This window comes from Carassius auratus, chromosome 15 (genome assembly GCF_003368295.1).
Source record: "Carassius auratus strain Wakin chromosome 15, ASM336829v1, whole genome shotgun sequence".
Classification (NCBI taxonomy): domain Eukaryota; kingdom Metazoa; phylum Chordata; class Actinopteri; order Cypriniformes; family Cyprinidae; genus Carassius; species Carassius auratus.
In genome coordinates this window covers 20,250,997-20,277,178 of record NC_039257.1, presented here as the reverse complement: position 1 = coordinate 20,277,178, position 26,182 = coordinate 20,250,997, and the positions used below count along the sequence as shown (strand labels likewise).

The following is a 26,182-nucleotide window of genomic DNA, read 5'->3' as shown; positions in this document are numbered from 1 at the left end:
TAAAGGGGGTTCCCTGGTCAGTCAGGATCTCTGAGGGTAGGCCGACTCGGCTGGCCAGCAGAAACAGCTCCTGGGCGATGGACTTTGCGGTGGCCTTCCGCAGGGGGACTGCTTCTGGGTACCGGGTGGCATAGTCGACGATGACCAGGATGTGCTCATGCCCTCGGGCAGACTTCGGCAACGGCCCCACTATGTCCATTCCAATCCGCTCGAAGGGCACCTCGATGATAGGCAGCGGGATGAGCGGGCTGGGGGGAGGAGTCCGGGGCGACGTGGCCTGACAGGTCGGGCAGGCCTGGCAGAACCGCTTTACCTCGGCGTCCAGGCCCGGCCAATGGAAACGGTCGCGGATGCGTTGGGCAGTATTGGCTGCCGCGAGGTGTCCTGCCATGGGGTGGGAATGGGCCAGCTCCAGAATGGTCTCGGTCTTGGCACGAGGCACAACTAGTAACTTTTTCTCCTCCCCCCTACGCTGGGCGACACAATACAGCAGGCCATTCTCTACGACAAAATGTGGGAGAGGGTGGGGCCGGGGGAGGACGTCCTCTCCATCCACGACTCGCACCTGGCTCCAACAGTGCTTGAGTCGGTTGTCCTCCCGCTGTTCCTTGGCGAAAGAGCCCCCTCCAGCGGCCTGTTGGTAGACATCATAAAACAGATTAGTAGATTGGGAGGGGGCCTCACCTTCTCTCCCACTGTCGGAGACGAGCAGGGCCGGTCGGCGGCGGGGTCCAGGCGGCCGCCTCGGTCTTCGACGGTTCCCCTTGGGGCTGGCAGGCTGAGCAGCGGCGGACAGCAGCTTCTCGAAGCCGGGCCAATCCCTTCCAAGCAGTACGGCCACCGGCAGGTCCTTCACCAGGCCTACCTCCACTGGCCAGGTGCCTTGGGGGGACGAAATGACCATCTCACGGGCCGGTACTTGACGAGTGTCTCCGTGCACACAGGTAATCGGTAGGAAGTTCTTCCGGCCGCTTCGCGAGGCGCACAGCCGCGCCTGGATGAGGGTGACCGCACTGCCTGAGTCCAACAGGGCCCGGAACCGTCTTCCATCCACCTTCACATCTGCTTCGGGGGCTCCCGCCGGCACCCGTTGGTGAAGGATGCAGCCTGCCAGCCAGGCTCGCGGAGGCGACGGTGGTTCGGCACTTGGCATGGGCTCATCTCGCGGTGGGGGAACCGTCGGCCTGCTGACGGGTCGCGCGGTGCCTTCGAGCGGGCGTCGCTCCTGGACCACCCTCCGGGGGAATGGCGGCAGCCGGTCCCCTGCCCCGCTGGGATGGACGGCATCCGCCAGCTCGATCGCCTCCACTAGTTCCCGGACGTCACGTGGGTCCCTCATGCCGACGGCCTGTCGGTGGGCGCGAGGTAGTGCGCGCAGGAGGCGATCGACCACCACTCGTTCCGCTACCTGTGTTGGTGTGGGGTTTCCTGCCAACAGCCAGTGTTGGGCGAGGCGGCTGAGTTCGGCTGCCTGGGCACGGGCTGGCACCCGGGGCTTGTATTCCCACTCGTGGAACTGCTGGGCGGCACTTACAGGGGAGAGGCCCAGCCTCGCCAGGATCTCTCGCTTCACTTCGACATAACTGTCGGCACTCGTCAGGGGGAGCGAGAAGTAAGCCCTCTGTGCTTCACCGGTGAGTAGGGGTGCCAGCGCACGTGCCCACTCGTCCTCTGGCCATCCCTCTCGGTGGGCAGTGTTTTCGAAAGACCTGAAGGAAGGCTTCCACATTGTCATCGGCCGTCATCTTGGGCAACAGACGGGTGGCTTGTGCCCGAGGCTCAGGTAGCGGAACGCGCTGGGCCGCGGCCGCCCGGACGGCGGCGAGTTCATCCTCCGTCCTGCCCAGGCGAGTGGCGAGGTGTTCCGCTATTTGCTGCTGGCGGATGCTAACCTCAGCGAGGCGTTGTAAGACGTCCTCCATCGCGGGGCCGCGCGTGCCGCCTTCCGTGGTGCTGCTGACAGAAAGCAAAAAAAATTAGGAGTTGGGGCGGTGACCTTGTCGGTGATTCCTCACTGTTCTGCCCGCATTCTCCACCACTGTCACGGGGTGAAGAACCACTCGACAAGAGGTACGTGAAATCAAAAGCCCCGGAGGGTGGGTTTATTGAAAAAGTGAAGGGTGCCTGGTGAAGTGTCCTGATCTGCTTTCCGCTGGTTGGTGCTCCCCGTGTGCTCTCCGTGCTCCTCTGTGCCAATCAAGGGGAAAGTGGGTGTCCTGACGTGCTCCAAAGGGTGTGGGCTGTCGGTCACTCGCTGCTTTCTGTGGGGATAGGAGAGAGGGGTTAGTCCAGCTTTGCGTTCTGGTTGAGAACCTCTTCTCAGTGCAACATGTGCTGCTTTTCACTGTGCTGGCTGATGGGGAGCAGCTGTGACCGATCAGCCGGTGACGAGGACGTGCAGGTGTTTTGGTTTGGTTTCCAGGGCGACGCTGATTCCTCTGGGAGTGCTCGTCACAATATATATATATATAATGCTTATATATATATATATATATATATATATATATATATATATATATATAAAATATTATCTAACAAAATTAATTTGCACTCAACCTACATGATATTTCTTCTTCTGAATGTCAGAAATGCATACTGTTTTGAACCTTTCTAGAGCATGGTGGATAGAGAAGCAAAACAATCTCCCCAAATTATATAGATTGTTGTGTTGACCGCTTCCAAGTAATCCATTCAGCCTTGCTATTTTAATAAAAAATGTACAGTATCATTAACTACTAACCAATATTTGTAAACTACTAACTATTAAGGTATGAATGGTGTCTTTTTTTATTACATCCTTTATTTTATTACTCCAAGCTTTCAATAATACATCAATTTTAATTTGAAATAAATAAATTAAACAAAAATCAGGGTTTTAAAATCACATCTTGATTCAATATTGAAAATGCTAACCTCATATAAAGTAAATGCAAAATAAAACAGCACATATATATATTTATTTATTTTTTGTACAGAGTGATGGTAAAAGAGTTTCAAGCACTATTCATGAAAGTACAAGATGTGAAGGTTATCTGTTGTTTTGGTAAGAAATCAATGCTCAATAGCAAATACCTCTGACATGAAACAACACATTAGACTGTTGGAAAATTCAATAGCAATTTAAGCAGGGAGGAGGAAAACCTTGACATAGACGTTAAGCACAGCGAGAAAGGAAAGATCCTAGAGAGAGCAGGCCTCATGTTTGAGTCATTGAATGAGAGGTTTTCTTACCATTTTCCTTTGTATACACACATCAACTGAGTAAGAAACCTTCATCTATATACAGTAATAACTATTTTTTACATATTTTTTGTGCAATACATACTGCGATAAATAACAGACATCATCATCCGGTTGAGACTAAACCCAATGCACGTAATTACCAAACAATTATCTTCCATGAGAAACTTCAAGTTCAATGCCTAAGGACTAGTTAGGACTTAAAGTTGCATTTACTACCTTTACAAATGGCCACAATAAACCACAAACTCATTGGTCCAATCTGCACTGTGCATGTGGACTTATGAAGACATCACGTGTAATTCCCCAGTTTAATGATTCCTAAGAAACTCATTTATTTTCAATTCCTTTTGGCATTAACATGCCTTCTCTCTTAATACCTGCAATATCTTTTTAGGCCAGCATTACATGCGGTCACTGGCTGGATACGCCTGTATAGCTTCCCTGCATGTCTTTCTTCACAAAGGCGAGCAGGATGAATAGATGCATTTGCATGCATATGAATCCGTAGTTTTGTGTATGAACGTCCTTGCTCTTGCACATGAGTGGGTGGAAGCACATCAAGCGCTTCAATAGTATTTTCTTCCCATCCTCCTAGAAATATTACAAGCTCCTGTACTGCAGGATATTCAGTGCAACTTTCAAGGAGTGTTTGCTGCATTGAATTGGCTGCTGAGAAATTAATTCTTGCAAAAGCTTAGCATTATTTGTTTGCTTGATTTGATATTTTGTATCTAATGCAAGAACATTTAGTAAAACTTTATTTTAAGGTGTCGTTGTTACACGTTACATGTACTTTCTATTATAATAACAATAAATTATGCATAGTTACATGCAAGTAACACTAATTCTAACCCTAACCCTATAGTAAGTACAAGCATATAATTGAATGTATAACTGCAGTGTAACAGAGACACCTTAAAATAAAATCTAACCAAACATTTCTATGTGGTTTAGAGGAATAGTTCACCCCCAAAAATTTCATTTTGTTGATATGTACTCACCCTCAAGCCATCCGAAATGTATAGTAGATGAGTATGTTTCATCATCAGAACAGATTTGGAGAAATGTAGCAATGCACTCTTGCTCATCAATGGATCGTCTGCAGTGAACGGGTGTACAAACAGCTGATAAAACATCACAATAATCCAAAAGTAATCCACACAACGCTTTTAACTTCTAATCATCGTTTCTGGCAAAAAAAAAGTCATTTATCATTAATATTGCTTTAATCAGCTGTTTGGACTCATTCTGACGGCGCCCATTCACTGCAGAGGATCCACTGGTGCGCAAATGTAATGCTAAATTTCTCCAAATTTGTTCTATACTTTTTGGGGCCACTGAATATTATTTGGATTTAGCAGTAGATTTTGAATTCTGTATGTAGTATATCATGCCTAATATTAAAGTAAAAGAGTTGGCGGTAGCAATGCACTATATTTATTTTTCCAGTGTCTAAAGCATCATTTACAATAAGACCATGCAATTCTGTGAAGATTCAAGCTTCAGTGAAATCAGCATGCTTTGAGATGCAGTTCTTACACCTTGTCCAATAAGCTCTGTACCCAGCTCTCCCCAGGGCTTCAGTGACCTCAAGAGCATTACTTCATCAGGAAGAAAACCAACAACACAAAAACCCTCAAGTCTTTTAAGTCTGATTTAAGATGTATGGGCCAATTTGTTGGTTCAGTTCCATTTAGTTGGCCTTAGCTAAAACACTGGGGACCATGTTCATTACTTCAACCCTTTTCATTCTTTACCTCCTTCTTCAGTCTTTTTTTCATACGCAGACACACGTTTTTAAAATGCTTACCAGACTCTTTCTTCCTTCAGTGAGCACAGCGCAGAACATTTTAGTTTGGTGGGACACTTCAGGGAATACTTTAAAATGCTTATGCCGGAAGATTTCAGATGGGATACTGGGCTTTTCTGTACGCTTAAGGTTGTTTGGGGTAAACTCAACAGCATGATGAATCTTTTCTCTTCCACGACAAAAAAAAAGTCCTGAGACATGCTATTTGTATTCACAGTAAAATCTGCCGTAAAATGATTAAAGGTCTGTGATGTGTTCCATTTCTAGTGTGGAATTTTTTCTCAGTACCTTGTGCCCCAGAGGTTTTGCTGTTGCCACCGACTGCTCCGGATCCTTGCCTCTGTTGAATGGAATAAGAGAACAGAACTGAATTCAAATATTTTTTTACTTTCAATAATCATTTTACAAGCCAGCTGAAATACAGTGGGTTTGGAAATTATTCAGACCCTCTTAAATTTTTCACTCTCTGTTATATTGCAGCCATTTGCTTAAATCATTTAAGTTATTTTTTTTCCTCATTAATGTACACACAACACCCCATATTGACAGAAAAACACAGAATTGTTGAAATGTTTGCAGATTTATTAAAAAAGAAATACTGAAATATTGCATGTTTGATTATACTGATTGAATCTGATTAGGAAAGCCACACACCTGTCTATATAAGACCTTCCAGCTCACAGTGCATGTCAGAGCAAATGAGAATCAGGAAGTCAAAGGAACTGCCTGAAGAGCTCAGAGACAGAATTGTGGCAAGGCACAGATCTGGCCAAGGTTACAAAAAGATTTCTGCTGCACTTAAGGTTCCTAAGAGCACAGTAGCCTGCATAATCCTTAAATAGAAGATGTTTGGGATGACCAGAACCCTTCCTAGAGCTGGCCGTCCAGCCAAACTTTTTTACTGGGGGAGAAGAGTCTTGGTGAGAGAGGTAAAGAAAAACCCAAAGATCACTGTGGCTGAGCTCCAGAGATGCAGTCCGGAGATGGGAGAAAGTTTTAGAAAGTCAAGCGTCACTGCAGCCCTCCACCAGTCGGGGTTTTATGGCAGAGTGGCCCGACGGAAGAATGGATCACTCCAACAAGACAATGACCCTAAGCACACAGCTAAAATAAAAACAACTCCATGACTGTTCTTGAATGGCCCAGCCAGAGTCCTGAATTAAACCCAATTGAGCATCTCTGGAGAGACCTGAAAATGGCTGTCCACCAACGTTTACCATCCAACCTGACAGGAATGTAGAGGATCTCCAAATCCAGGTGTGAAAAACTTGTTGCATCTTTCCCAAAAAGACTCGTGGCTGTATTAGATCAAAAGGGTGCTTCTACTAAATACTGAGCAAAGGGTCTGAATACTTACGACGATGTGATATTTCAGTTTTTCTTTTTTTAATAAATCTGCAAAAATGTCAACAATTCTGTGTTTTTCTGTCAATATGGGGTGCTGTGTGTACATAAATGAGGAAAAAAAATGAACTTAAATGAGTTTAGCAAATGGCTGCAATATAACAAAGAATGAAAAATTTAAGGGGAATATTTTCCGTACCCACTGTAAATGGAGAGAAGGTTAGTTAAAGAAACACTTCACCCAAAATATGTCATAATTTCTTATGTTGTTCCAAAACTGTATGTGTTTCTTTCTTATGATGAAAAGAAAATATATAATTTTGCATTACTTTTTATATTTTTTATTGAAATAAAACAACCGGATATTGTCTATTATTATTCCTCCCAGTCAACATATTTTATATTTTATAAATATGTAAATATGCTATTACATCGTAGTAAATAAACATACCTAGTGCTCTTAAAAGCATGAAATGAATTTATACATGTTTTTCCCTGTGTGTTGCCTCTGACATCAAACATTCTTGTTGTTATAGTGTCTGATATTTTTGAAAAATCCCACATTAAAGAAAAGTGTGTACATGTCCTCAAAAAAGTTGGGAAGGGCTTCTTAAAAGTGAGTTCTTTTAATATGTAACCTAGTAAGAGAAGTTATATAACAATGAGATAAAAAAGTATTAGAGGCCTGTGGCTTAAAAAGTAAGTGGAAATCCTGTGTTTATGACAGTTATGACTGCAAAAAAATGAATGCTAAGAATAGTACAAGAAGTACCTTAAAAAATAAAACAGGAGAGAAAAGCATGGGCTAATGGTGTGAATATGAATCACGGTTTATGATCTTTGTTTTACACCAAAACCAAACCAAACCAAATTGTGTGTTTGGATCTGAAGTCACGTTCAAAAATATCAGGAAAACGGGGTGCAGGTAAACAGCTGAGCGAGTGAGAAGACATCGACCAAACATGTTTTCCCTGGGCACATCCTCTCCTGCATTATTAACTGAATTTCAAACAGTGTTTGTAGTGCTTTGATGTGAGGAGCTCAGGCAACCTGCATGTCCTTTCATGCAATGCAGAAACACATACAACCCTCCTGTTTAATGTTTCCTTTGACTCTTTTTAATTAAAGCTTTCATGCATTTAAACATGTGATATACTATAGACAGGGTCCAAAAATTACTTGCTGCTAAACCTGCCTAAGTGTATAAAGATAATTTATCAGCCATGAATATTTAAAGGGGTAGAGTGCTTTTGTTGATTCTTCTGTCAGATAATACCCATCCTGTGAAACTCAAACTAGTACAGTATATCATTCTGATATGTTTCATAGCCACAATTTGTGTATTTTTTAAACTATTATTAAATAATAAGGCCAATTTCACAGTAAAGACCTTAATCAGATCGGCTTTGAGGAATAGACTTGCAGTCTTTATAATGACACACACTGTATAAAGATGCTAGATAATGTAATTTTCACATCTCAGATCTATCAGAACAGTTTTATAGAGTTTTAGTGTTTATTTTTTTGCTGAAAAATCAGTATGCTGTTGAAAGTGAATTTCACTGGACACACTCTACATCTATCCCTCACATCCTCGTTTTTGTACCCTGACTATGGTCTATTCTACTGATTTCTGTTCCAACACTGAGACCTTTTGCTTTTATCAATAACCCTTACATGGTATCTTCTGTGTGATGTTGTGTCTTATTTTTTAGTAGATCTTTTATTTTAGTTTATTTTCTAGTAATGCCAAAGGGTATAACTAGTACTTAGGGTTATGTCAGTGTTTTTCAGTGTTATTCAGTTACAGCCAAACTGAATGAACTTTTTTGATTTCACAGCCTGCAAAATCCCAGTTTAACCCTTGCTTACTATTCACAATCATACGACTGCACGGAGAGGTGTTTTTACTGAAGCGGCAAACTGTAGGGAAAAACATTACAGTAACTGCAAAGAAATTCTAATTATGTTGCTTTGACAAGAAAGAGAACCGTACTCGCACTCGCACACGCACACAGAGACACTCCCAGAGGGATGCAGCCATAATCAAACCACAGCACTGGCAATTACAGAGAACTTCTTTAGAGAATGTCAGACACACATGCAATCTTGTTTCCACTCAGCACAGAGTCGGAAAAGACAACGTTCAAAGTAAACACGCTTCTTTTGTTGGCTTTTCCTTGCGCAAGCACAGGACACGAGCAGAGAGAGAGAGGCTCCTTCAACAAAAACACAGGGTCGCTACTTAGAAAACCAATTATGTTGCTAAGGTCTTCTGCATTTGAAGGAAAGTGCTTTCTTTAGTGTTAAAAACTCTAAATCAAGGTTGCAGCGAAGTCTAGTTTTGCATAGAAATTAAAAAGCTATTACAATGACCTCTATCTGAAGAGCCAAGATATCCAAAGCTTTAATTCAAAATGCTTGTTACATACAGGAAAAGAAAAAAAAATCTTGCACTGCAATATATTATGGATAAATAAGTGGTATTTAAAGTGGTATATAGTGCAAACACAACATTATATTTTAGGAATAGTTCAACAAAAAAAAAAAATGGCAACAACATTTTCTTTTTAGTACTAAATATCCATATGTGATAACATTAATATTTATAAACACTGCTTTTTCAATTTATTATAATGAACTAAAGCAATTTTATGTCATTACATACAAAACACTTAATCCTTGTATGTTGAGACATGAATCTTTTTTTTTTTTTTTTTTTGACAGTGGATTAGTTACATGCAGGCTTTACAAGGAACTGAATTGGGGAGTTCAAAGTTTTAGAGTTAAGTTGTTTACTTGTTACATGTAATAATTAATATCAGATTTTATTGGGGCTTCTCTTTTTTAGGTTAATGAAGTTTGTTGAACAAAACGTTTTGTGTTTTCTAAATTTAATTAGGTTTAATGAATAAAAATATAAATTAGTTTTATTGTATTTTTTTATAAATATTGTATAACACTTGCATATTATTAAATCATTTATTATCATTACATTTAACACAAGGGCTAATAGTCAAGTCACCTTTTTTATATATATTACAATACAGATTTTGTGAAAGCACAGTATTAAATAGGTAAAAAGTGTGTCAATAATGCAAAATGACAATAGTAAACACTCCGTTTCATTTTTTCAGTTATGATATCTGGTGGAGGACAAGATTTTCAGAGAACAACAACTTTCTCACACAGCACCTGAAATGAATCGCATTCTATAGAAAAGGGCAGCTCAGACATTTTGCAAAGCATCTCCCTCTGTGTTCCACACAGGATACAACGGCAAGGTTTTAAATAAATATTTGAAAGTAACACCCCAAGACACTCAGCATCCCTCATCCCCAGTGTATTCAGTTAACACACTTTCTTCGTTTTCTGTGGCTGGCAGTGCGTCACAGCTGTTTTGTGACCATCATGCGAGAATCAGTGTTGAAGTGTCTGTGGGAACAGCAGTGCCCCACAGACAGCTTCCTCAGGCTGCCTGCTCGCTCAGAACCATGGAGAAATGTGCACTTTTTTGTTATATTACTGTATGTTCTACTAATCAAGATTCATGTGCACAAACTGATGCTCCTAAAAATGTAAACACTATGCTTATCAAACCACATGGCACAGCAAAAAAAAAAAAAAAAAAACATTCAGGACTGGACATAAATTGTGTGTGGGGGTTGGGTGAATAAAGGCATATGTAATATATATGTTATTGGGTATTAGTAAGTCTGTAAGTTTCACATTATCAGTTTAAATGCTGCTAAATCAAAATCTGAATTTAGTACGTTTCATAAAGAGGAACTGCACATATGCCTGTTACTTCAGTTGTAAAAGATGGAAAACAAAAGATACAATTATCATTATGAGCTGAATAACTAAATGATTCCCCACAGCCATTGTAGTGCTATTTTAGGAGCTTGTTGATTGCAGTCTACAGAACTTCTGTGTGGCTTTCACTGTGAATTAAAAATTTGAGGAAGACACAAGGAATCAGGCCGCAAACTCAAACTGCATTCAGATTACTTGTGTTCTTTCTGTGCAAGAAATTATCTTGAACTAAAACATGAAAGTCTGTTACATACAGTACAATATTCCTGACCGATATAGCTAGATATCTGCATTTTGTGAAGCACTAGGAAACTACTGAAATTATTATTATTAATTACTTATTAGTTACTTGAATAATAACTATTATCTGACATAGAATTTACATTAGGACCACCTTTATTTACCACTGGTCTCATCTTTAACTATTTTAATCTACAATTAAAAAACATGAAACATCTAACTATATTTTATTCAGTGCACTGTATTAAAAATAATTACATTTAACAATGTTACCTAAGCTATTCAACCCTTTTATATATAGTTTATTCAAACTTGCACATATTTGTTGGAGAGTATCATTTCATCGTTTCAAGCGGCCATATTGCTATTCCTCACTGGGCGTTATTAACTGCCAGCCAAATCCTTGAGCTGAAATCACCCAATGACCTCATATGTCATCCTCCCGGGGCTTCCATGTACAACTGTCAGCGCGAGCTAGATTTGTCAAGATCCTGTCAAGGAAATCACCCACACCTGTTCCCTATCAGCGATCTCATCAAAAGGGACTATAAAAGCTGTAACCTCAACCCCAGTTTTGGGTCAAGCCTCCAACAGGAATCGACCTCACAATCTTGTCTCCAGCTCACCTCGACTTCAGAAGATCACCAGAAGTAATGTATACTTACCTTTTGAGAAGCTAACCTGTGTGATTTTGTTCTGATTATGTTGATGTACATCATCAGCACAGTCTCACGACTAGCGCCCTTCTCTGGCTGGGTGGAGAATTGCAACAAGTTCCTATCACAATGCTCGCTCGTCCTGGAACAACACGCTCATCAATACCCCACGGAAAGGTCAAAGATATAATTAATTATCCTGCAATTATCCGGAGCCACGTTGAGATGGGACGAAGCGTTGTGGTTTCAGGAGACTGCAGTCACTTCGTCCTTCCTGAACTTCATTCGCCATTTTAGAGAGGTTTTTGGGGAACCTATAGACGACGACTCCACAGATCTTCCCCCGATAGATCCCCAGTCAAAGCCCAGGATGGGTTCCCAACCCCCAGTTAAGCCCAGGATGGTCTCCCGATCACCAGTTAAGCCCAGGGAGGGTTTCTGAACCCCAGTTGGACCCAGAAGTGGTTCCCGATCCCCAGTTAAGCCCTGAAGAGGCTCCCAATCTCCCGTCAGGCTCCTAAGAGGTTCCCGATCTCCCGTTAAGCCCAGAAGAGACTCCTGATCTCCCGTCAGGCTCCTAAGAGGTTCCCGATCTCCCGTTAAGCCCAGAAGAGACTCCTGATCTCCCGTTAGGCCCCGACAAGACTTCCTTTTCACCAGCTCAGGATTGCACGGAGTCCCCTGCTGCACTTCGGCCCTCCAGACCCATGTCTCCACCTTCGCCTGTCAGCCTGCCGGCTTCGTGACGGCTCTGCATCCCTTTGGCTCCACCGAGGCCCGTCTGCCCAAGGACTCCTCTGGGCTTCCTCGTCCATCCAGACAAACCTCGGTTGGTCGTCGCTCAGCTTCCGCCATGGACTTCCGTGTCTCCGGCTTCGCCTTGACCCGCCACCCCTTTGGCTTCACCTGGCTCCTCCCTTTCTCCGGTTTTCCTGTCATCCTTGCTCATCTCATCATTGTCCTGGTCAGCCGAGTCCTCGGCTCCGCCTCAGGCACGTGAGCCAGCCACTCTGCCTTGGGCTTCCAGACCAGCACTCCACTCCGCTGGTTCTGTCATGCCACCCTGGTTCCGCCTCCGTGGACCGGCCTCGAGGTGTCACCCAGTCCTCCTGTAAAAGCTCCCCCCTGGTTCTTCCCACTGTCAGCTCAACTATTGTGTTGGCCTCAAGTTTCTCCAGGCTCCACGTCCTCACGGCAGACACCTACGACATTGGAAGAAAGGGTCCGCGTGGTGTCAGGATCCTGTCAAGGAAATCACCCACACCTGTTCCCTATCAGCGATCTCATCAAAAGGGACTATAAAGCAGTCACCTCAACCCCAGTTCTGGGTCAAGCCTCAAACAGGAATCGACCTCACGATCTTGTCTCCAGCTCACCTCGACTTCAGAAGATCGCCAGAAGTAACGTATACTTACCTTTTGAGAAGCTAATCTGTGTGTCTTTGTTCTCCTGTCTCCAGAACGCCTGTGACAAAATCTGTTACCTGAATTCCCTACAAGCTTTGATATCTCCTGTGTTCTCGTATGACTATCTGGGCAGTGGCTTTCCCTGTAAAACAAAGAGACAAGTATTAGTGTCCCATAATTGTGTGGCTTTGATGTCTCGACAATTGACAAACTCACCTGTATTTCACCGAAGTGAACTCCACAGAACCCGCACCTGAAATTAACCTCTACTCACCTCTCACAAACTCTTGTTTTAATAAAGACACTGTGTTGAATTCTAATACCTCTGTCTCCAGTGTACTATCCTGAAAAAATTAAAGTGATTATTACAATTTAAATATTGTTATTTTTCTAACAAATCATCGATTCGCTACATCAGGACTTTGTTCATCCCCTGGAGCTGTGTGAGACACTTTTTATTAAGGATGGGTGCTTTTTATTTAACTTCTTTTGGACTGAAGCACTGCAACACATGCTGAGTGCCATTAAACAGCTTGAAAGATCAAAGACCATTTTTTTTATATAACTCCAACTGGATTGGTTAGAAAGAAGAAAGTTATATAAACCAAGGATGACTTGAGGAGTAATTTATGGATTCATTTTCAATTTTTAAGTGAACTACCCCTTTAAGGAACAAATATGGATACTTTAGGTCAGGGGTGTACAAACTCGGTTCTGGAGGGCTGGTGTCCTGAAGAGTTTAGCTCCAACACCAATTACACATACCTGAACCAGCTAATCAAGCTAAAGGCAGGTGTGTTGAGGTATTTTGGAGCTAAACTCTTCAGGACACTGGCCCTCCAGCACCAAGTCTGGACACCCCTGCTTTAGGTACACAGTGTACCTTTTGAAAAGGCACCACTTTAGTAATCGCTTTTGTACTTTTTTTCTGAGAGTGTAAGATTTTGTGTTATTTTAATAGAATATATGGGAATGCTAGGGAATAGCAATATGGCAGTGTGGTCACTTGACTTTTTGTGTTGCATGAGCCATCCAGTTCTCTGTTATACATAAGTGGTTGTCTCTTTATATCTCCCAATAACTTGTCTTAGTATTAAATTACTAAATTTATTATCAAATCTCTGTAGTTTTTTTGTAAGAATGTATGATGCAATGCAGTACAATGATGTTTGAAAAATATATGTTTATATAAATTCAGTACAGTAGTTAATGAACATATTGGCATAATAAGTCATTTTTATAGTTATGTTTATTTCATAAAAATCATTAAAGTAGATTGTGTGCAACACATTTCAGCAAAGTTTTGATAATGTTGATTTACAGGCCATTTTGTGTTTCTTTGTTTGCTTGCTTTTCATTCTCTAGAAAATAATGAAAATCAAAATAATCTATGTTTTGAGCTCTTGTGTGCTCGGAGCACTGAAGCAATGTGTAGGTTAAAGATGAACGAGATTGTGTGACAAATTAAGTGACAGATATCAGCTGTCACAGTAGGGGTGTGTGATATGAAGATTTTTGATCGTGGACGATAAAAAAAGTCTCCACGATCTGCTTTTGAAGAAATATCGTAGTATCAAGCTACAGCGCACATTCTATCAGCTGAAGTTCTGGCACCCCCATCATATACTGTACAACGCCACATGCATTCACAGCAGTGTTAACTCAGCAGTAGAGTTACTTTCTCATTATTTGCATTTGCTTTGAAATGTTTCATTTGCACCCTGGTCTGACCTGTGCTTTTTCTGAGCGCCGCATACATCGTAAAGCCTGTGAAATAGCACCTGATTAGTGAACTAAGTTATCTTTTGCGCTAATACTGTCAAAACACACAAGGTTTTTATGTAGACTCAAGTTGGTTGTGTCTAAAATGAAAGTAAACAGTTGAGAGAAAAACTTAAACGTGTCTGTAGATTAGATGCATGCAGGTCTTAAAAGGAAAGAAGGCCTATTAAACATGACGTCTCCAAAATTCTCCTGTCCAATCATCCTACTACTTGTCCACTTGATCCGATCCCCACTCACCTCCTTCAAGCGATCTCTTCTTCAGTCATACCTTCACTTACTCACATTATCAACTCCTCTCTTCACTCTGGAACATTTCCCTCAGCATTCAAGCAGGCTCGGGTAAGCCCGCTGCTCAAGAAACCATCTCTAAATCCAGCGCTTCTTTAAAACTACAGACCGGTATCCCTTTTTCCATTCATTGCAAAGACACTTGAGCGAGCTGTGTTCAACCAGCTTTCTATGTTCCTTGTACAGAACAACCTCCTGGACAGCAACCAATCTGGCTTCAAAAGTGGCCACTCAACTGAGACTGCTCTGCTCTCGGTTACTGAAGCCCTGCGACTAGCAAGAGCAGCTTCAAAATCCTCGGTACTCATCTTACTGGACCTGTCTGCTGCTTTTGACACTGTTAATCATCAGATTCTCCTGTCCACCCTCAGAAAGATGGGTATCTCTGGAACTGCACTCCTGTGGGTTAAGTCCTACCTCACTGACAGATCCTTCAGTGTGTCTTGGAGGGGTCATTTTTCAAAGTCACACCTCATTGCTACAGGGGTTCCTCAAGGCTCAGTACTTGGACCACTTCTCTTCTCCATCTACATGACATCTTAAGGATCTGTCATTCAGAAGCATGGCTTTTCTTATCACTGCTACGCTGATGACACCCAACTCTACTTCTCATTCCAGCCAGATGACCCGACGGTAGCTGCTCGCATTTCAGCCTGAGTGACATTTCTAGCTGGATGAATGACCATCACCTTCAGCTTAACCTTACAAAGACAGAACTCCTGGTGATTCCAGCTAACCCATTGCTTCATCACAACTTCTCTACACAGCTGGGCTCGTCAACCATAATTCCTTCGAGGACAGCCAGAAACCTAGGAGTTGTGATGGATCATCAGTTAAGCTTCACAGACCACATTGCTACAACGACCCGGTCCTGCAGGTTTGCCTTATACAACATTAGGAAGATTAGACCCTTCCTGTCTGAGCAAGCAACCCAACTTCTTGTCCAAGCTCTTGTTCTCTCCAGACTGGACTATTGTAATGCTCTCCTGGCGGGCCTTCCTGCATGTACTGTCAAGCCTCTGCAAATGATCCAGAATGCAGCAGCGAGGATTGTCTTCAATGAGCCAAAAAAAGCTCACGTTACTCCTCTCCTCATCAGGTTACACTGGCTACCAGTAGCCGCTCGCATCAAATTCAAGGTACTGATGCTTGCCTATAAGACGACCACTAGCACGGCACCAACTTACCTAAACTCAATGGTTAAATCTTACGTGCCCTCCAGAAGTTTGCGCTCTGCAAGTGAACGACGCCTTGTGGTGCCATCCGAAAGAAGTTCAAAATCACTCTCACAGACCTTTTCCTGGACTGTGCCCAGCTGGTGGAATGACCTCCCGATCTCAATTCGTACAGCGGAGTCTTTACTCATTTTCAAGAAACATCTAAAGACTCGTCTTTTTCGCCTGCACTTAACCAACTAACACTTGCACTTTTCCTTTTCTTGTCTTTTCATTGATTGAAAAAAAAAAACCTGGCTATGCGTTCTATAGTAGACTAACGGAGACTTGTCATGGCACTTGTATACTGTTGTTGTTCTCTTGTTGACCTGACTTCTTCTATTGTTCTCATTTGTAAGTCGCTTTGGATAAAAGCGTCTGCTAAACGATTAAATGTAAAATGTAATGTAAAATGTAATGTAAATGCAGCCTATTGTCATTACTGTCAAGAGACAGATCACACTAAAATTAAATTTGTCATTATTTACTCACTGTCACGTTGTCCCAAACCTGTATAAAATGCTGAACACAAAATAAGATATTTTTAAGGGTGTGGGAAACAAAACAGTTGCTGGTCCACATTGAATTTGATAGTAGCAAAACATTTTTACAAGTCACTGTGGACCAGCAACTGTTTGGTTTTCCATGTTCCTCAAAATAGCATTTGTTCAGAAGAAGAAAGAAACTCATTCAAGTTTAAAATCACTTTTGAGTGAGTAAATGGTGGTATAAAAATAAAACCCTTCTGTCAGCTGTCTGTCAATTCTGTCATATTTTTATTTTTGGGTGACTTGTTCCTTTAACGTTAATAGCAGTAATAGCAGCCGTAGCAGAAACCTCAAAGGAACGTTTCACTTCCTCAACACCCCACTCCTGCTGTCACCAGATCCCTTGTCTTATATTACAGAAACGTCTACTTTTAAAAATAGTCAACTAAACTTTAAAAAGCATTGCCTCTTTTTGATTCAGTCAGTTTAACAGAACTAATAATTCACCAGCACCATTACTGTATATTCACTTTTGCTAATTACTCAGGTGTTGGATCAGAGCATGGTGCAATAGCTTTTTTTTTGCAATAGATTTCACTGTCAGAATTAAAACCACTGACAGGTTAAAGGGATAGTTCACCCAAATAGCAAAATTATGTAATCAATAACTTAGTTAATAGAACGAGTCATTTGTTCGTTATCTGGCTCTGTGTTCATCTTCAGTTCTCTAAATGAATTACTCCGGGATATTGGTTTGTTTGAACTCAGAGGGAGTGTCAGCCACATTAAAAAAGTTAACAGCTTATGTCATTTGCGGATTTATGTGTATTGGAGACGCAAACCATTTAAAAAGATTCAGTTCGATTTGGTGAATTGGTTCAAAAAGATCCGGTTACATCGAATGATTCGTTCGTGAACCGGATATGACAAACTCCAGTGTTTTGAACTCTCTCTCACAACAGACACGAAAGAGTAGACAATGCAGAATAAAGTCGTCCTTTTTGCTATTTTTGGACCAAAATGTATTTTCGATGTTTCAAAACATTCTAACTGACCCTCTGATGTCACATGGACTACTTTGATGATGTTTTTCTTACCTTTCTGGACATGAACAATATACCATACACACAGTTTCAATGGAGGGACTAAGAGCTCTCGGACTAAATCTGAAATATCTTAAACGGTGTTCCGAAGACGAACGTAGGTCTTACTGGTTTGGAACAACATGAGGGTAAGTTATAATTACATAATTTTGCTATTTTGGGATCTACTATCCCTTTAAGTGAATAACATTAATTAGTTTACAATAGCACCTGTCCACTGTAATATCTTCAGATAGTAAGTGAACAGTCAGTTCTTAAATTTCATTTGTTTCAAACAGAGAAATTTGGGTAGGCGAAAAGAACTGGAGACTTAGATAAGGGCCAAACAGTGATGCTAGATGACTGGTCAAATCGTATAGTTGGGGTGTACCCAGTATGTAGGGGAAACAGTGTTGTAAAAAAGGACAAACAGTGAGCTGGCACCAGGGTCATGAACGCCCAAGGTTCACTGATGCATGTGAGAGGCTAGCCCATCTGGTCTGATCACACAAAAGAACTACTGTAGCTTAAATTGCTGAAAAACATTATGCTGCCTGTGATAGAAAGATGCATTGCAATTTCATGCATATGGGGCAGACTGGTCAGGGTACCAGTAATAACCCTTGTCCCCTGCCAGAAGCATCTACTATAGGCAGGTTGGCATCGGAACTGGACCATGGAGCAATAGAAGAAGTTTGCCTGGACTGATAAATCATGTTTTCTTGTAGCTTAGGTGGATAGCCCAGTACATGTGCACCATTTACCTGGAGAATAGTTGACGCATGGCAGCAGAAGGCATTATGGGAAGAAGACAGGTCAGCAGAGGCAGTGTTATGCCTTGGAAATGTTCTGCTAGGAAACCTTAGACATTACTTTGATACCTACGCCTATCTAATGATTGCAATCGATTCTTTTTGTAATCGATTAATCTAGCACTTAATCGATCGGATAAATTTTTTTTGTGTGTGTTTTTGTGTGTGTAAACGCATGCCGTGCATGAGGAAGAGTGACACCCCAGTCAGACCAGTTGCTTCATTGCAGTTTGGTACAGCAGAAATACACACATTCATTTTCAATAGAACGCTGCACTGGGCTTACTTGCATTGGACTGCATTTTAGGTGAAGCATCCGTTCAAAAAATCGTGTCACAACATCACGTCCCGGTGTATACAGTGAATGCATGCTGAAATTATTGTTGCGTGGCCACATAAAAGTTTAAGCATATGTGATGCATTGCCGCGATTGGTCTGACTGGCACGTGAGAGAGACAAGGGTGCATGTGTATGTGTGTGTGTGTGTGTGTGTGTGAAGGGGTTATATTTTTTAGGCTATAATCTCTTTTAGTTGAATGTGAATGCGTTTACTACTTAAAAACATACATGCAGGGAATTCTAGGAGTGTCAATTTATCCGATCTTTCATTTGGAAGACGGGACTGTTTTCACTAGAGTTGCCATGTTTTTCCCTTTGATTGTAACACCAGTGGTCAGCTTCAGTAAATATGGTCTCTGCTATATTTGGAGCAAAAACATAAAATTATGTAGTGGATCTACAGGGGAAAAAACATGCAAATTATTCATATAATTAGTTTTATAATGTAGGGCACAGAGCAATCCACGAGAGGGAGCTCATCTTATAAATAACAGGCTAAATCAATCAAGCTAGCACCATGTCCCTGGCGGGGAGAGATTTATTAACTGTTTCTACCCAGTTTATTGTTCAGTTGACTAAATGTTCTGCTATCACCTTTCAATTCACTTCTCACCATCAAGGGGCTTAATAAACTTGTCAGTTTGTTTTATCGATTTAATTTACATATTTACATTGCATGTGCGAGATGCAGTAGAGTCAGCAGGGAATCTTACAAACCCAGTGCTGAGAGCTGACGCAACTGATGAATACCGCCTCACTAATCAAACCAAAGCTAACACATTACAGGGACAATTTATTCTCATAACAACACTTAGACTGTCGGTCTGTAGATCGTCAATGTGATTCATGACCCTTTTATTGAAGTAAATGATCACTCAAATATTCATAGCTTTTTTTGATGTACTTCCTGTCACTTCATGTGCTTAATAATATGGAACAAAGCAGCATCTAATAAGCATAAACCAGATAAAACCAGATCTCTAAATATGCCTTGGTCCTTGTTCTTTAGACATTCAATTGGTTATTGGAGCTGTTACGATGAAATGTTGCACTTTTAACTTAAAATTGTATTCAAAAGCTTTTTTAAACCTTTGCTTGTTGTTGGCGATAGCCAGGGTGCTGCTCATACAGTATATTTGGTTGCTAAGGTTCTCCGAGTGGTTATTAGTATGTTGCTATGTGGTTACAATCACTTAAAAGAGTAAAAGCACAACTTTCCTCAACAAGCCATGTGATTTGAAGCATCACTCATGTGCATAAAACAGATGGTCCAGGAATTTTAATACTTGGGGTTAAGGGTTTGTACAAATCCTCAGTACGCTCAGTATGAGCAGTAGTTATAGAGACGCTTGCCTTCAGAAGCACTACCAAACATGCAGAGCTATAAGAATGATACTGCAAAGTTCACATAATCCAGCTTGGATAACAAAACTATTTGCTTAAGCTTCTTAATATGCTGATGTGTTGATGTCTTCGGCCAAACTGCAAAACGTATTGCGGCTTCGCCTGGCGTTTGGACTACTTCATTTGCAGCTGTTCAAAGAAACAGCTTATGCTTTGGAGATTTAAGCAAAGGGGAAATAACAACAATGATTTCTTAACTTCAAACTGGCAAAAAGTAAATCCTTCACTAGAGTGGCATGAGGTGGACTTCTGAAAGTCTTTTAGTATTTTTTTATATAGTCTTATGTAATTCATGTTCCAGTTTTAACATGCATCCACCACTGTATTTTTGTCTTAATATCTTGCTCATATTTCATACTATTATTATTCTCACACATTTTTTTTTTCAAAGAAATTCACATCACAGTCAAATGGTTATTATACATAAATTGTATCCTTCCCCTCCTTTTAGTACCATTAGTCAAATATTACATCACAATTATTGTGAAGTGCACAAATGCTTGTCTAATGTAATACGGAAGCTGACTTCCTATTAAATAAAAACAGGCAGAATGAGAACAGCTTCCGTTTATGGAAATATTGCATCAGACAGTTGCAAGTCAAAGAAAGTTTGTGGCAAACATTGGGAGCTTGGATGCCACGACACATTCTTGCTCATAGCAGCACGTCCAATCAGATTCCTGACATCTCGTTTGCTTCTTCGAGAAATGTAGAAGGCCCTTTGAATGTCATAAAACAATCCAGTGTGAGGGGAGTGATGCATGGAGTGGTCAGAGATGAATTAGATGAGAGCCGTGGAGACCATTTTGAAATGAGTAATGTGGGCAGTTTTTCAAGAGTTGTCAAATTTAGATTAAATGTGCCGTGTGGCTCTTGATCTATCCCCAGTCTGTGCTCTCCAGCTCTCTCCATGTGATGAGTTTATTCACAGGGCCTTATGATTTCCACAATTCAAACAAAATGGAATTTAAAAAATGGAACCAGCTGTTGTTAATTTTGAATGCTTTTTTTTTTTTTTACTGAAAAGATTAAAACTACATTTTGTACATGTGCTGACAAATTTACACACTATAAAAATTACATGCATTGTTAGAAAAATTATAAAAGTACAAAATGTTATGCTGCTATCATTGTTGTGTTTTTGTTATTATATTAACATAACCTGGTATTAAATTAATCTTAAGTATTATAGAGTTGAGCTCATTACCTACAAAATTGAATTAAAAGTGTTTTAAAATTATATTTTTATTATATATTCTATGTTTTATTTTATAATTTCCATTACTTATATATATATTGGTATTGAAAAGTCAATTTTTTATTTTACGCAAAATGCAGAACGCGATATATCCGCTCAACCAATCACAGCACACCGTTCCACTGTAACAATCACGATCCAGTAAGACACCGGGAGAGAGAGAGAGATCCAAGTGCAGGTATGTTTTAATGGGGTAATCCAACAGAAGCCAGGATCAAAACCAGAAAGCAGTCCAAAAACTAACAAGCAAAGAACAGGAAAGGGAACAGAACGGGAACTCGGAATACGAGGGGTCTCGGAGGACGAGAAGACAGGATCATGAAAGGAAAGGACTCCATACAGACAACAGGAAAGGACTGTTAAATATAGGAAGGCTAATGAAAATTAAGTGAAGGCACCTGGTGCAATTAGCAGGAGTGCAATTACTGTGATGAAGGGACAAGGCTAGTGGGAATTGTAATGCCTGCGGCAGTGGTTCCCAACCTTTTTCAACTCGCGGCCCACACAACCAAACACATATGTTTGCGCGGCCCACTGCAAAAAAAATTAACTGACCCCGCTATTGTTGGGTTAATAACTTAGTACTCAGAAGCTAGATTGTTAACTGTATTTGTTGAATGAACTAGGGCTGTGCAATATGGGGGAAAAAAAACGTATCACCATTTCTTTGATCAATTTTGCGATTGTGACACACACCGATATGCTTTTACAGTCATAAATGCATTCAGGATTAATTTGAAAATATTTCCAAAAGAAAACCAATTAGAACTTTATCAAAAAGTTGTAACATCTCTAGAACAGACATAAGTCAAAATTATCTCTATAGTAAAGATGTACCAAAATGTATTGTAAAAGTATGTTCTGTTTCGCGCTAGGCACTGCATTCTGATTGGATCGGATAGCATAATGCGGGAGGTCAGGGCCCCGGAAAATGGTGCTATAAAGCGATTTAGAAATCCTTTTAATCATTTCAAATTATTTATTTTAATAGTAATTGGTGGCCCACCTGCAATACCTGTTGAAAACCACTGGCCTACGGTGAAGTGCCTAAGGGCTGCATGATAAATTGCATGTGATTGCCATGGACATCTTGTCAGTAGAGCCGGTTCTGTGATTAAAGCTGCAGTTGGTAACTTTTGATGCTCTATCGGTTAATAAACAGAACTGCTTGCGTCTTGCGGAATAACATCGTAGCCGGAACTACTTCTCTCTGTTTATGTCTATGAAGAATCACAAAGGTACTGGGTTACTCCGCCGCGGTATCCCCGAAGCAATCTAAAATAGTCCGAATATAAACACTTTTTTTAGGTGCACCCTAGTGAATCAGGACAAGCCAAAAACACGGTTTGGAAAATGGATTCATGGTGTACTCGCTTATTATATACATTTTTCTACATTTTGGTTGTTTTTTACCGGGAGCGATGGAGTTTCTGCAAATGGCAATAGGACCACTGGGAGGAGCTTGATTTTTTCACTGATTATCTGTCTCATATTCTCAGGACATAATGACAGGTTTAACAAATATGTAAAAAATATATTTTTACAAAAGTTACCTACTGCAGCTTTAATAGTACCGGTAAATATCTATCACGTGCTTTCAGGTAGAAATTAAGCAAATGCATTTAGTACACAGAGCCATAGATCACTGACAAGCTGCGCTATATCCTGCATTTGATTAAGAACGCGATATTGCGTAGCTTGTCAGTGTTAGTGTTAGTTTTATTGCCAATTATGTTTTTGTTAATACAGCATATAGCACTAGTCAACTAAATGAATGTAACATGGCAAAGATGAATGCACTTTTCGAAGTTGAATTTAAGGGAAATATAATTTTGGAACTTTTGTAGTCTAATGTGATGTTTTTGTTCATGTTCTTGTTTATGCTGAAATTGTAATTTAATTGCTGTAATTAATTTATAGCATTAACAAGATGACCCGTTGAATTCATTTTGGAAACAATGACTGATGAATGAATTTTTAGTCCAGTGCCTGTATATAGAAATAGTATTGACCAAGTTCAGGGGCTGTCATATGTGGATCAACTTACTATGTTAAGCATTTTAATCAGTTTCAATATAAAAAATAACTTTCATATTGATTCAATGGATTTACTGCATTTTGAAAAAAAAAATGGATTTATTGCATTTTGAGGAAAAAATATTCAAATTGTAGTGAATCTTTGATAATGAAAATGTGGATTTGAATTTTTAATGTTATTTAAAAAAAATTACAAAACAATGCTGGGATGGATAGAAAAATAACTAAACATCTTTCTCCTACTAAATTTTCTACAGGGAAAAGCAGCATGAAAGCTAAAGAGAAGAAGCTGGAGAGATGTGGCATATGGTGTTTGATCACAGCTCTCACAGTAATTGGTCCTTTTCTTTAGATATTAAACGCTCTAATACTTAGAAGCAAACTGAATGCATGATAATGACCTGACTGCTTAAATCAGGGCTTAGTTTATGCTAATTTCCTCTCTCATAATTAGCATCCCTCTCTATGTTACATCTGGCACATCATTTTCAAAAGCACTGCAGGTCACAGAAAATAACATCAAGAAAACGCACACACCTAGCTCGTGTTGCTGGAGAAAGATGTCACAAATGGCTTTGAAGTTAATAAGCACTTCCGCTCTAAAAATGTATTAACTATTTACTGAGAGAGAATCAGTGAGATTATGCTGTACCCAACAAATCAAGCACAAACACTACAGTTTGCAGCCCTTCTGATGGATAAATCTTAACCAAAGACAGAAGTCCAAAAAAAAGGGAAACTGGACATTCTGATATGGACAAGACATTTCCTAGTGAAACAGACCACTGGTTCCCAACTAAAGTATGTATTCTGTCCCAATGGTTTTGCATACAAACATATGTATGTTTTTATTCCTTGCATTTAGCTTTATTTTTCCATTCTATTCACAACACAGAACAGACCAGCACTCCACAAGCTGAGGTAGACTGCAATATGTTGCAAGAGAAAAAAAGCTGACAACAGGCTATTACTTCATATTTCTATATATTATATATATATAAAAATTATAATTCTATATATATATATATATATATAAGCATTATACGGTTGTTGTAAAATCACACTGACATAAACCTATTAAGGCAAGGTTCACCTACATTTTTACAACAATCTCATAATCGGGAAAGTTACATGTTTTGCACGCTATATATTTTGCTACTGATTAATTATTTAGTATTTTCATTATTTAGGTCACTATCCAGATTTTGCTGAACTACCAATAAAAAGCTTAACATGCCTTTTAATTAAAGGTTCCCATAGTGATAACATGCCCTGCTATTGAGTGAGGGTGTAGCAAAAGATCACTGTGTTTTTAATAAACCTTATCACTTTCTCCAGAAATATCCATCTGAATATCTGAAAATATCCAATGCCCTTATACAGCTAAAACTTGTGTTTATGCAAACATGAAGATTCCAAAACAAAATAAAAAGTATGACATCAAGCCCCAACTTTCCCTGTATTTATGATAGATAGATAAAAAAAATACCTTATAGAAAGTGGACATTGAGTATAATGTGATGATTATGTCAAAAAAAAGTGTAATGGTCAGTGCATGCTCTTGAGAAATTCACCTCAATGTGTAAAAAAAAAGTGAATTTAAATAAACACGTTTCCATCGGCAACTGAAAATATTTGTGGTTACAGAAGCTGAACTGAATCAAACTACGCTGAGCAAGGATTCACAGCACCACACTGCAGCATCCAAAAGCCATTTTAAGTTGTTATATAATAAAAATCTGTTAAGAAAATCTGCTTTAAATCTGCTCTGGATGCGGTGAAGCTAGAGGTGCACTTACCTCACTCATGGCTCAGTGTTATCTCACGGGTTTTCCTCAGCGCACTTCAGCTGTAAGGACTTCACAGTGGTTTCCTCACTCTCAGGCTGCTTTATAAAGTATGAAGCCGTCTCCTCAATGCCATCACGGTTGCACTAAACCAATAGGAGAGCCGTTGGCAAATCTCCTCCCTCCTATCTGGAATACTGTGCTCTTTTACTCCTACAGTAATGACGAGCTGTGTGTCTCTGTCCCTCACATAGACAGTGGTCCCTCATGATGAGCGCAGCTTCACAGCAGCCTGACAGTCGAGGATAAACAGCCACCAGGATTATATTAGTGGGACACTGTTTACTAGGATTTTAAAAAACGACCATTTTGACGTAATTGAATTAACGCGAAGCAGATTTTGAGACTCGAAGCCTTTAAAATAGATTATTATTTAGCACATTTGTACGAATTGTTGGCACTTTATCTATTGTAAGAAAAAAAATTGTTAGAACTTACCATGTTTTCCTGCCAGTTGACATTGCGAGTAACTGACACTTGATGGTCAGAAAAAATTACTAAATAGATATATGTAAAAAATAATGATTAATAGATACATAAAAAATCCCATATTTTCTCTCTTTTCTATGTGCGTTCATAAATTTTATTAAATTGTAGATGTCATATTTGGCATATTTGGCATATTTGGCATATTTGGCATATTTGGGAAGTTGTGGCCTAATGGTTAGAGGGTTGGACTCCCAATCGAAGGGTTGTGGGTTCTAGTCTCGGGCCGGACGGAATTGTGGGTGGGGGGAGTGCATGTACAGTTCTCTCTCCACATTCAATACCACGACTTAGGTGCCCTTGAGCAAGGCATCGAACCCCCAACTGCTCCCCGGGCGCCGCAGCATAAATGGCTGCCCACTGCTCCGGGTGTGTGCTCACAGTGTGTCTGTGTGTGTGTTCACTGCTCTGTGTGTGTGCATTTCGGATGGGTTAAATGCAGAGCACAAATTCTGAGTATGGGTCACCATACTTGGCTGAATGTCACTTCACTTTCACTTTCAGTTGGAATTAGAAGTTATATTACAAATAACAGTGGCATATGAGAAGTTTAATGCCACAGACATAGGGGGACAGGGCCCCTACTGAGGTTTGAAGTTTGAAGTTATCTAATTTGGAGCAGTCTCC

General features: G+C 40.4%; 1 protein-coding gene across 1 annotated transcript in view; it reads right to left on the bottom strand.

Moving 5' to 3' along the window:
• The window catches only part of pcp4b (Purkinje cell protein 4b), a 30,009-nt gene extending 4,804 nt beyond the window's left edge, over positions 1-25,205 (bottom strand). Inside the window, exons 1-2 of the mRNA XM_026282855.1 lie at positions 25,022-25,205; positions 5,342-5,393 (exon numbers count right to left, since the gene is read on the bottom strand). Coding sequence (XP_026138640.1) covers positions 5,342-5,393; positions 25,022-25,030 — 61 coding nt within the window. The 5' untranslated portion in view covers positions 25,031-25,205. The remainder of the gene's footprint in view (positions 1-5,341; positions 5,394-25,021) is intronic.
• Positions 25,206-26,182: the final 977 nt, after the last annotated feature.